The following is a 13013-nucleotide window of genomic DNA, read 5'->3' on the forward strand; positions in this document are numbered from 1 at the left end:
GCTCATTAAATTTGGTTCTTCTATTTCTTCTGAACAAACTGATTTAGACATTGGGAAGAGGATGGATTTGGAAATAGTTCATGGGAAAGTTTGAATGATTTCAACATACTTCTGCATGCTTTCGATATCCATGCATGGGTGCATGCATGCACTCCTGTGTCTGAAACTTCAATATAGTCCCCATAAAAGATCAAGGTCCCACATCCCCTTGGCGTGCACCCAAATCCCCATATTGCCCAACGCTGGCAGGCTATGAGTATCACTTGCGAGGGAATTACTATTGACTAGCCTCATGTAAGCTAAATGAGGCTGCCCTCATGGATACTGCCAACCAGTCTAGCCAGACTCTCCAAACCAAATTGCAACAAAGATCCAAACTGACAAAAAATGAACAAAATTTCGCTTCGAATGCAATGTGCATCTAAGTATGCTGCCAGTGCTTACCAATGATAACATCAGTATACTGAAATCTTCTTCACAGATTCTAAATAAACAATTTCAGGCAGTCTGAAAGTTTAATATTCCTTTCGTTCTTACAAATAAACAATCTACCCCTTTCCATGACTGCTCCGTTAATCAAGCATCACTGCTGCGAAAAATTATGCTGTCTACTCAAAATAAACACTTCAATACCAGCATGCATTTCACATGCCTGAAGGTGCTGTTGAGCAAACGGCTCACCATCTGCAATGGTGCGAATAAAAGAGTGAATCTGCGCACAACTACATCAGCTTAATTTTTCTTGAAGCTGTAACCAAGGTATGCAGATTGGAGACTTGCGTCTCAGCGGCGAAACCTCATGGCAGAGTACTCCTCAATTGTTGATTTAGTCAGCGAGGGTCTCAGTGAATTTCTCGCAGTCTGGAAATGACGATTATGTACAGAAGCAGCTGATAAATCTTCCCTAAGAGCTACCATGCCCGCCTCCCTGCATAGGCCTTCTAGATCTGCCCCGGTGAATAGATCAGTACATTGTGCGATCTGTCTAAGATCAACATCTTCTCCCAACTTCATCTGCCTTGTATGAATTTTAAGTATCTCGTAACGGCCTTCTTCGTCTGGGGGAGGTACATACAACACCTGATGCATAAGATAAATTGTGAAGGTAGGAACAATATGACATTTAAGTGCCCGAAAAAGTGATTAGGGATTCTCTGACCAAAGGTACAAGTGAAACCTTTTTTAAAAAAATCACATGAACAGTAAGATACCTAAGTTTAAAGCTATCAGTATCAAGAGCTGGAATTAAACACGCAATCAGTCTTTTAAGTTTAAAAGCGCGCACAGAAACAAAGATGGAGCACAAATGCAAGCAATTTAAGGCAAACGAACTATCAGACCTCATTTAGTACTTACTGTGATTCCATGCGATGAAGCAATAAGTTTGAGTCGTCGGCCATAATCTTATCCATTTATGTCTGTTGATACTTGTAATACATGATTCAGAACCAAGAGGAAAATATCCTGACCTTATTGACACCTGCAGCACCCCCACCCACCCACACACACACAAAAAAAAAAGGAAAAAAACATCCCCTTTTTTTCTTCTTTTTTCTTTTTTTTTTGGTGTCAGGGGAGGGGGCAACGGGCTGCTGGGCATACAACCTTTAAAAATGAATTTTCGGATATGTTTCATGCCACTATCCAAGATCTAGCATATATCCAAATAAAAATAGCTTTCAAAGCATGTCATACAATCTTCCTTTTTGTCTATTTGGTATTCACCCAAGTATAAATCCAAGACTCATCTTCACTTTGCCCACTTATAGATTGAAGGCACTGGAAATATATTTTTGCAAATCTATGCATTGTTAATTTTATGTACATTCTCAGTTCCTCCTATATTGCTTTCTTTTCCGGAACAAATTTCTAAACAATTTCCCTGTAGAAATTCCTTTAATAAAATGCCATCAGATTTTTGATGACTCCATCTCATTAAGCAATACTACATCATCAGCACATCTAAAAGAAAATTGATGTATACTATAAATAGCATTCTTCTTTTGCTTTTTATGTCAGACCCATCCTTTAAGATCTAGCAATTAGATTGACTGACTGTTAATATGTGAAAATTTGAAATTTATCAAAAGTCTAGCCATCAATGACGGAATGCTGACACCTAAAGTTACATGCTATATGCAAAGACAGTAAAGGGGACGAATATGAGCATTTGTCCCCAGTGAAAGGATTAAGAAAGACTCCGAGATGAACAAGTTTGAAATTCTTGATATGTAGAAGAATGAGGATCGCAAAAAAAAATTGAAAAGATCTCCCTAAAAGAATAAAAACAAGAAAAGAAAGGGATAAGGAAAAGGCAAAGCTTTCTGATATAATGTGCATATTTAGAATCTATAGTAAAGAGAACATTGCTACCTGCACATAAAACAAAAATGTAAAAGTATATCATCCGGGAATCCTTTATTGACAACATAATTAAATCAAGGGCCACCAATAAAAACATGTAATCAATACGTACCAAATCAAAGCGACCTGGACGTATAAGAGCTGCATCAATTGCATGGGGACGATTTGTGGCAGCCAAAACAATAATTCCCTATAAATGAAAGAAGAATTGTAAACAAACCCAACAATGAGCTATAGAAAGAGACAGCCGCCTTTTTCTTGTATACAAGGGCTTTATAAAAACATGAAATAAGGGTTTACTGTGGCTAGTTCTAAACCGTCCATTTCAGTCAATAATGTAGACAGGAGTCTTTCTCCAACAGTGATGTTGCCACTTGAGTTCCCGGCATGGCCGCTACTGAAAAACAGCAACAAGTTTAACATGGTTAGGTTGGAACAATTTTAAGACGTGCAGTTCCAATCAAATGGAAATGTCAAGAATATTACTTGCAGCAAACAAAATTTTAGTTAATTAGCCACAGAATTATGACATCTAGAATAGTTGGTGGGAATTTCAGACCATGTATTCAGTAATTTTAGGAATCACAGGTACATGTTTACAGTATAATAAGAAGCATGTTTAGGAAATTTCCCATACATATTTCAACTGAAATAAGACATAATCGTGTTAACACCCTCTTATAAATTTGAAGAGTTCGTACCACTAGTGTCATTAATGAAGTCTTTGGGCTATTGGCGAGCATAAATAACTTTTAATGCTTACCGTTTGGGAGCAATTGCATCTGCCTCATCAAAAAATATCACACTTGGTGCTGCAAGACGTGCCTTTTGAAATGTTCTTCGTAACAAGGCTTCTCCTTCACCAACATACTTTGAATATAGTTCTGCACCACTGAACAATTTTACAAGATATCAAAAGACTTCACCGTGATTACCCAAAGAAAAACATGAGTACAACCAAAAGCATTGAAGATAGAACCATCAACCACAACAAAAACTTGATTTTAAGATATTTTCCCAAAATTAGCAGAATAAAACATATCCCTACTTTATTCATGGAACCACAGCTCTAACAAGAAGATGATTTCTAATGTAACAGAAAATCAAAAAGCTCAGGATGTAAACACAATTGACATAACTAACACAGGCTCATTATCTATTTACTTTATGCCAGCCAAAAATTCAACCGAATCCTCCGAGACAATAATAAGAATGTCTGCTTGAATTAGTGTGTGCTATGCTACCAGCAGACCAGAAAAGTTTTTCTGATACAACTAAAAAACATGTCTTGAGTACAAAGATAACAGGTTGTTCATGTTTCTTGCGGTCACTTGGATTCTGCATTACTAACCAACTTTCATTATTGATTCTTCAGAACTCCAATCCAAAATAACCAAAATTACTGATCAGCTAATATTGTCCAATGACATATATCAATAGCACTTGGGTAAAAACAATGGTAATAATTAGGATATGGCTTCAAGAAGATGTGGATTTCAATTTATTAAATATGTCCCATTGAAGAAATGTTGAAGGGTGCAAAGTTACATGTGCAATCCCTCAAGCTCAATGATATATAAAGAGAACTACATAACTATCAAATCCACAACATAAAACAAAGTATGGCAACTCATAAACCTCATCTCCCAGATCATCAAACTTTCTGTAAGGACCATCAACTAATGAACCTTCGGGCTCCATCAATATTTCTCTCGCAGGTACCTGTATCATTTTGTTAAAAAACAGTAGATCCTATACATTTCACATTGATGTGAAGTCATCATCCTCGTAACATACTCCATTGCATACATGTGTTTTTCTTCTTCTGGAATATATCATAGTAATAATGCTGACATATCTGAATAATCTTTCACCATAGTACCAATTCAGAATAATCTGATCATGAGGATCATATTTGCACTTGAGGTAACACGTGGAAGATGCCAGTTGCATGGGAAAGGAATACAACTGGCCAAGATGGAGACATTTGTAAGTACGGTAGGGATGACTGGTGCTTCTACAGAACCATATTCAAACATAGAATGAAAGAAATGATACATCCTTAAGCCAAGAATGTGTGGAAGAATTAATGACTTTCAGTTTTATAAATTGGATTGGGCTTCTTTACTGTAGGTTTGCAGGAGATAATGGTCGGTTTTCCTAGTCACTAGTGTCAACAGCATGTTCAGCTAACTAATGGATCATGAAGTCCACACAAACACATAATTAACCTCAGTCAAACATTGTATCAATGTACAGATGCATGTAGCCCCCTACCTCGTTCTTTGGCAGTGGGGACTGTTCAGCATCTGTTTGCTATAGGACACCAGGATACAGCATAAATACAACTCATTATATGCAAGCTTCCTGTATGTCCCTTTTTCTAAACTAAAGTTGCAGTCATATGCCGGACCTTTATTGGCATGACAACCTTTCTTGTGTTTGATATGTATAAGCAAAAAAATGACTTACCAAAGGAACTGGACTAGCATAAACATGAAGAGAAAAACCAAATGATCCAGAAGTGAATATTTTCCACCAGAGATTATAGATCATGCATAAAATTTTGTTGTTTTCTCAAGAAAAGCTACACTATCATGAACTCTTCAAGTCACCATATAATCATTCACTAACCCTATACAGTCTCCTAGTATAATAGATATGTATATACAGGCTTTACAATATGTTGGAACAATTTTCTTTTTAAGATAGTTGAGCCCCTAGGCTAGTAACAATGATTGTCCAACCCTCATTTCCTCGACCTCAAAGGGCCAAGAAGTTGGTAGAACCGGCGAGGAACCCAAAACAGGCCCTCAAACTCGGCCAACTTAAAATTTGACCAAACACATGTTCCTCGGCCACATAGTTCACCTCATCCAAACCCACATAGAAAAACCAGCCCAAGAGAACAAAGAGCACCATCTTCCATTGGGATATCAACATCCTGCAGACTTCTTTGGAAGATGTGCATCACTCCACCACACTATTTCCAGCATGGCCAATAATCTCCATCAGGTTGGAACAACCAAGCAAGAACCTCATCCAAAAGCAAGCCCAAGATTTCTAGTATACCAGTACTCTGGCCACTTTGGCAATCTTGTTGTAGATTCAACTAGGCTGACCAAACTCATAGTTGGTATTATCTAAATTAAATTTTGAATATGCCTTGTAAAAAATACTGAAAATAAAATTCGGATAAATCTCCTTCAAGCATCCTTAAACCCTAGCAAATAATTTCCCATTACCTTGTCTAGAATCAAGTAGACCTTTATTGTTCTCCAATTACCACAACAAAATGCAAATGGATTTTCTTTTCTAAAAGAAAAAGCAAATGGTTCTTATGTGATCTCATCACACCACTCTCAAACCAGAACTTGCACCAAAAACTGTACTTAAATTCAATACCTAGGCTAGGGCTGAAACTTATATGCCCCTCCTTACTTATTACATACGTCTAGAAACAAGTCCCCAGGCACCGTTCTAACAACACAAACTGATTCCAGGAAGAAGTAAATTGAACACATGGCCTGAATTTTTTTTTAAAAAAAAATCGCTATTCTTTCTCCTCATCACGACCATGTTTGATGGCACATAGGTGCCAATTTCATGCAAATCAATTGTCATTCAAATGGCATTAGTAGAAGGGACATCATAATAGCGACGATTCGATTGATGATAGTGGAAAAATTGGAGATGAAAATGAAAATGCAAGGGAGGATGGTGGTCAAGGTGCTTGTTATGCTTTTTTCATCAGGACCAAGTGTATGATTAAACATTTTGCAACATGTAATGGATTCAGGCTTCCAGATGTACAAAAGGTAGTTTGCAAGTTGATCTTGGGCACCTCAGAACTATTCCTTTTTTTCCCCTGGCGAATCAGTTCATTGAATTTTAAATTGTCAAAGTTCATATAGGTTACCCTCAAAGAGTATTAAAAGTCCAATTCCAGATATCAGGATAAAATTATATCGAGTTTCAATTGCCCTCGTGAAAAGTTTGAGGATCTTCAAAAGATTTTTTTTTTTTTTTTGGTTTGCCTCTTGTTACCATGCATTTGATAATAACAGATGATTTCACTGATTGAAAGGGGGGAAAAATAAGTGGGTGCTTTATTTATTTAAGCAATATCTGCATCCAGTCCACTCGCTAATTACTGTGATCCTTAGTCTCTTGCAAGAGTAAAAATCTTGATACCAGGTCCTGTCTCGTTTGCTTTTGGGACAATACAGTACCGGGATGAGATGATATGGTTGGGACAGACCGAAACAGCCAGTCACAACAATCATTAAAAGGAAAAACTAAAAAATTACATCCCAGTTGTCTCAATGCATCCCAAGTGTCAGGATGAAATGGGAATGGTCGGGATGGATCGGTTCAAGAAAGACCAGTGTCCCAAGTACGAGATCCCAGTTTCCTATAGGAACAATATGGTACTGTCTTGTTCCAGCAGGACCTAAATCCTTGGTCTCCTGAGACCAGAATTGCAACAAAATCAAATTAATAAAGTGCAAAGACAACTCTACCCATGTACAAAGCAATCAGATGCAAACACATATAGCCAACTTGGAATGCATATGAAACCTGCAAGTTAAGGCAGTTTGAATGTATTCGTACAGAGACTCTAAAACATGGTTCTGAAAGTAAGACAATTATCTTTCAATCAGTATGTTAGCTAGGTAGCTCTTCTAAAATTTCGCAGAAATGATCTTCTGTCCTTTATTCCCTTTCTACTTCATCATTACTGAGTTCAAAATGGAATATAATGGAACAGAATCATTGCATCTGTTTTCTTTTTGTTCAATCATTAGAAAGCAAGAGCTATTTCTCTACACAGTTGAGAAATAACCTCAAGGAAAAGAAAGAAGCTTGGGCAGCATTAGCTGCAGCTTTAGCGAGGGTAGTCTTTGAGCACCCTGGTGGCCCATGTAAAAGAACACCCCGTACTGGTGATATTCCTAGTCTTGCAAATGCATCAGCATGCTTAATTGGCCACTCAACAGCCTGCTGGAGCTTTTTCTGTTAGAGATGTTACAAGTGAGTTAGAGAAGAAGGGCTAAAGAGAATGTGTGAATATTCAAAACAAAAGCGCAATCTGACCTTTAAATCTTTTAAGCCTCCAATATCATCCCATGATACCTTTGAAATTTCTTTAGTGACACCTCTCGTCATACTTGGACCAACCTCAGCTCTTGCACATTCCCAATCTTCCATCCTTAAAACAAGTGAATCACCATCTCCAGCACAACTTAACATCCTACGGTGTGCAAACCTAGCAGCCTCCCGACATAGAGCTTCTAAATCAGCACCTACATATCCATTGCAGGATGCAGCAATAGATTGTAGATCAACATTTCCATCCAAATGAAGGTTCTTCGTGTGGAGCTAAACCAAAGTAAGGAGGACATAATTTCATTAAAATCGATGTGGAGATAGCCATTAAAATGGACGTCATTTTACTGTTGAATAGGAAACAAAATAACGTCCTCTTTTATATGTGTACAATTCAATTACTGAGCTTTCTATTTATTAATTAAATTAAAGCAATATTGACATCTATCATGATATTAATCACAGAATAAAGTATGCATAAAAGAAGAAAAGTTGATAATCATTAAAACCTCAAGAATTTGCAAGCGTTCATCCACAGTAGGAACTGTGACTTCAATTTCAGAATCAAAACGCCCCGGCCTTCGTAACGCTGGATCAACCCCTTCCACCCTAATATGACACATACAAGCAACAACTCTCTCTTAACAGAGAACTTCAGGATATGAATACAAATAATTGGTATGCAAAAAATGCTAGAAGGGTGCAGATTGTAGAAAGCTGAACCTAATTATGAAAACTAATACTGTAATAAATGGTTTCATCATATACTTCATGATGTCTAACCTGTTAGTCGATGCCACCACAACAATGCGTGGAAGCTTCCTTGCTGAAGTATTGATTCCATCCATCAAGGTTAGAAGCTGACCAACTATGCGGGATTCCTGTTCTCTCCTGGGCAATAGATAATTCTTAGAATCCATGGCAAAATATCAAATCTACAAAGTTATCACAAATTCCAAATTTTACCTGGTGTCACGGCGGGGGCAAATGGCATCAATTTCATCAATAAAAATAACAGAAGGCTTCCCTAATGATGCATGGGAATATGCTTGAGAAAATGCTTCCCTTAGATATTTCTCACTTTCTCCAGCATGTGCTCTATGAACAGAATATGGACTGAAGATGCATACACAAACATATATCAAAATAAATCACATTGATAAGTATAAGAAAAAACGTATAACAAAATTATAACAAGAAATAAAAGGTTCATAGAATCATCATTAGCATAATAATTAGGCAACATAAGTGGCATCTCTCAATAGTCCAGATTGAGTACTTGATCATAGTTAGATGTGCATCACTCTCTCGAACAACAGCTTGAACCAGGCTAGTCTGACACACAACGAACAAAGAAATATTGGCAAAACATATTTCAGTAAGACTACATCATTTCTAACTAATAAGAATGAAAGAATTTCTTAAAAAAAAAAAAGATTTTTGTGCATCCATATGCGACATATATAAATGGTGCGGCATTCTCGAGCCACGTCATTCAGGCTCTCAGTCTGAAAATAAACATGCTAGAATTAACAGCCAGACGGAATTTTTTTCCTCTTCAATGTTTCACTTACATACTCATTTTTAACTTCCTCCACAAAATTGCATAACTATTAAACATCATATATACAACTCAGGTAGTATAGCTCAAAATGACGTTTATAATCTAACTCAGGAATCAATGGTGTTCATAAAAATGATACCTTTCCGGTGCCTGGAGGCCCGAAAAGAAGCAATCCTTTGGGCCACTGTTGAAGAAGACCACCAAACAAAGGGGAAACCATCCAATAAATTAGAATCGGGGTTATCTTCCGTAAATTAGCAGCAAAGAAAAAAATATTGTTAAATTAAAATAATAAATCTTTACCTTGAGGCCGAGCTTCCGAGATTCATTGGAGTAGAGGAAAGGGTAGATGATGAGCTCCCTCAGGACTTCCAGAGCTCTGCTATTGCCTGCGATGGCCTCCTCGGCTCTCCATTTTCCATCCCTCCCGCTGTCGCTTCCCATCTTGATGGAACTCCTCCCGAATTGGATTTAGGTTTTTGATCGACCGGGAAGTGCAAAAGGCGTGAAAGGAAAGGAGCAGAGAAGGGGACGATGCGAAAACCCTAAACCCCCTGCGACGGGTGTAGCGGGGCGGCGCAAATGAAGCGGTTCGGGAAGGCGAACTTCGAGCCAAACCGGACCCGAGCTAGTCCAACGACTCCCGGTCCGTTAATGAACCCTAGCCGAACCACTCCAAGCCGAGTCCTTGACAAATAAATAAAATTCTAAAAAGAAACTCTGACATCGGCACTGATGTCGGCAAGGAAATAACTTTTCGTTCCGAAGTTAAAAGTACTTCAAAAAAAAAAAAAGCGCCTAACCCTAACCCTAACCCTAACCCTAACCAAGGAGAAATTATATCCTACACCACCAATGGCCCTCTCTCATTCTAAGGTGCCCTATTCATCAAGCCCTAGAAAAAAATCATGAGTTAATTGGCATGAGGTATGGTCATAATGGTGCATGCGGTGTAAGATATAATTTGTCCTAACCAAAAAATTGGATCGGCATAATCTAAGAACCGATGTTATATGAAAATAGCAATAAATTAGAGTGTACACAGGATCGAAAGTAGAGTATTTGAGATATGGCGACAGAGGCGTGACGTGGCAGGGCGTTGGAGGAGACTAGAGAGACAAGAATCAAGGCACTTTTCTTTTCTTTCTCTTAGCTGTAAAGTGCGAGGTGGAGGATATGTTGACTGGTTTCTTTGTTTCATATTATCGAACGAAGATGATTTTCAAGTTTAACTATTTCTTGTAAGAACTTTGATGCATCCGAGCCTACTAAACTGATACCAACACATGGACAACGACCCTTCTAGATCCTTTTACTGTGTTAACAAGGAGAAGAAAAAAATCGTGATGCATAGATAGACCCGATTGAATTAAACCGTTCCAAAATTATTAGAAGGGCATGGTCTCTTTCCAATCATTATAACAATATATTATATTTGTTACGGGGGAACTTAGCCGCCACGCCCCACGTGACCGGCACGCGCACCCAGGAAGACTACGGCAGTCCCTTGATCCAGTAATCCGACCCCGAGTCGGATATCTTCGGCTCCGCAGCCTGACCCCGAGTCGGCTGCCCCTTGATCCAGCTGTCCGACCCCAAGTCGGATATCTTCGGCTTCGCAGCCCGACCCCGAGTCGGCTGCCCCTAGATCCAGCTGTCCGACCCCGAGTCGGATATCTTCGGCTTCGCAGCCCGACCCCGAGTCGGCTGCCCCTAGATCCAGCTGTCCGACCCCGAGTCGGATATCTTCGGCTTCGCAGCCCGACCCCGAGTCGGCTGCCCCTTGATCCAGCAGTCCGACCCCGAGTCGGATATCTTCGGCTTCGCAGCCCGACCCCGAGTCGGCTGCCCCTTGATCCAGCAGTCCGACCCCGAGTCGGTAATCTCTCGACAACGACAGGCTGTTCCCCTGAAGCACGCCGCGGCCCTCTGCTCCACTACTCTCTGCAACGGTCGTATCCGGCGCTGCTCCACGATCCCCTGTAACAGCCGTACAAAGCGGAGCTCCACTACGCCCTGTCATGGCCGTACCCAGCGCTGCCCCACGACGTCCTGTAACGGCCATGTCAGTGGCAGCTCCATCGTGCTACACGATGACCAACCCCCCAGAAGGACCCCCCAGCCTGGTATATATGCGGCTGGGGGGAGAAGGGGGGAGGTAAGAAAAAGTTTTCCAGAGCATTCTCTTACCTGCTACTGCTATCTCTCCTTCTCCTTCAATCCTCTCTGACTTGATCGTCGGAGGGCCCCCACTACCCCAGTGGTGGTGCGAGGCTTGCTTGCAGGTTTCCCGGTGGAAGGTGGAGCGCAACCAACCCAACTCCAAGGGAACCCCGTTCACACCGCAGTGCCAATCGTTCTCGGTTTGGACCACCAGCAACAGTTGGCGCTAGAAGGAGGGACCGGATCTCAGAGCGATCGTAATGGCACGGCGAGGTGGTCGTGGAGCTTCCAACGCTTCCGGTCGCGGGGCCTCTCGCGCCTCCGGCCGGGAGGCCGCTGCATCTCCAACGCGCTCTCAGCAACACTCCACCGCCCCACCGCCTATTCAGACGGTCGAAGCCGCTCAGTTCGACCAGCTAGCCCAGCAGGTTCGCACCCTCGCGGAGGCGGTGCAGAATCTGCAGGGTGTGATGTCCCGGGCGCCGCAGCGGGCTCAGGAGCCGCTGCTGCCTGAGCGTTCGCCTGCTCTCCTCAACCCGCGCTCCTTCCTCTTCCATGGGGAGGAGCGCCGGCGCGAGGAGGATTCTCGAGCGCGTTCCATTCTGCCGGGACCTTCTCATCGGAGCTGCGCGGGGTACGAGAGGCGGACCCGGGCGCATTCCCAGACCCCCCAGTCCTCGAGGAACCCGCGCTCCAGTCGGTCTCCCTCCTGCCGCTCCTTGTCTCCCGCCCACCGGTCGCGCTCCCTGGACCGGCAGGTGGACGATCTCCACCGACAACTCCAGGTCCTGAAGGGCCATTCCAAAGATCCCTTCGCCGACTTGGAGATCTCCTCCCAGCCGGCGCTAGCCTCGAGGATCCTGCGGACCCCGAATCCGCCGGGGTTCAAGATGCCGGCGATCGAGCCCTATGACGGGGCAGCGGACCCGCGGGATCACGTCGAGAGTTTCAGGACCCTTATGCTCCTCCACGGAGCATCAGATCCTCTTCTCTGCAAGGCTTTCCCAGCAACCCTCCGTGGCCCGGCAAGGGCGTGGTTCGCCGGCCTGGAGGCTAACTCAATCCAGTCCTTCGACCAGTTCACTCGCCTCTTCATCACTCATTTCGCCGTCAGTAGCCGGCGGCGACTGGTCTCCGACTCCCTCTTTGATGTTCGGTAAAACGAGGGAGAAAGCCTGCGGGATTATCTCACCCGCTTCAACAAGGCTACGCTGGAGGTCCGGAACCTGAGCCAGGAGGTAGCTCTTTCAGCCCTGAAGTGCGGCTTCCGGAAGGGCAGACTCACCTTCTTCCTGGACAAACGCCTGCCGAGGAGCTTCCCGGAGCTGTTGTCCCGGGCGAACCAGTATGCGGACGCCGAGGAGGCGGCCGCCCACCGGAGCAAGGAGGCCGCCGAGATCCCTCCAAAGCTTGGGAAGAAAAGGCGAAAAGAGGCACGCCAGAGGAGGAGCCCGACGCCCCAGCGTCGGCGCAGAAGCCCGTCGCCGGCGAGGAACCACGGCCCCCCACGCCCTCGTTCCCCGCCCCGACGTTTCAACCGGTACACCCCTCTCCTGACTCCCCGGGCCCAGATCCTTATGGAGATCAAGGGGCGGGAGGACCTCCCGGCCCCGAGACAGATGCGGAAGATCCCTGGGAGGAGGCCTTCCCGGGCGTACTGTGAGTACCACCGGGACCACGGCCACGACACCGAAGACTGCTTCCAGCTTCGGGACGAGATCGAGGCTCTCATCCGCCGGGGGCGTCTCGGACGATATGTGAACGACCGACGTCCCCCCGCGGACCCGCGTCCAGCCGACCCGGCTCCTCCGGA

The 13013-nt window shown here is 43.0% G+C and overlaps 1 protein-coding gene across 3 annotated transcripts; it reads right to left on the bottom strand.

Moving 5' to 3' along the window:
* Positions 1-461: 461 nt before the first annotated feature.
* On the bottom strand, positions 462-9662 carry CDC48B (cell division cycle 48B). Of its 3 annotated transcripts, none has more exons than XM_008786145.6 (12): positions 9341-9662; positions 9177-9221; positions 8753-8808; positions 8440-8589; positions 8257-8364; positions 7983-8082; positions 7462-7746; positions 7211-7380; positions 3128-3256; positions 2665-2761; positions 2477-2554; positions 462-1080 (listed from the first exon to the last, which is right to left on the bottom strand). In XM_008786145.6, the coding sequence occupies exons 1-12, from the start codon at positions 9479-9481 to the stop codon at positions 784-786; spliced, it is 1656 nt and encodes a 551-aa protein (XP_008784367.2). In that variant the 5' UTR covers positions 9482-9662; the 3' UTR covers positions 462-783. The 3 variants fall into 3 exon arrangements, with proteins under 3 accessions (XP_008784367.2, XP_026658876.2, XP_008784368.2); XM_026803075.4 differs by having other exon boundaries at positions 2665-2758; positions 9341-9614; XM_008786146.6 differs by lacking the exon at positions 8753-8808.
* Positions 9663-13013: the final 3351 nt, after the last annotated feature.

The sequence above is a fragment of the Phoenix dactylifera genome, chromosome 18 (assembly GCF_051530095.1).
Source record: "Phoenix dactylifera cultivar Ajwa chromosome 18, Ajwa_hap1_PhDact_Kaust_v1.1, whole genome shotgun sequence".
Taxonomy (NCBI): Eukaryota; Viridiplantae; Streptophyta; class Magnoliopsida; order Arecales; family Arecaceae; genus Phoenix; species Phoenix dactylifera.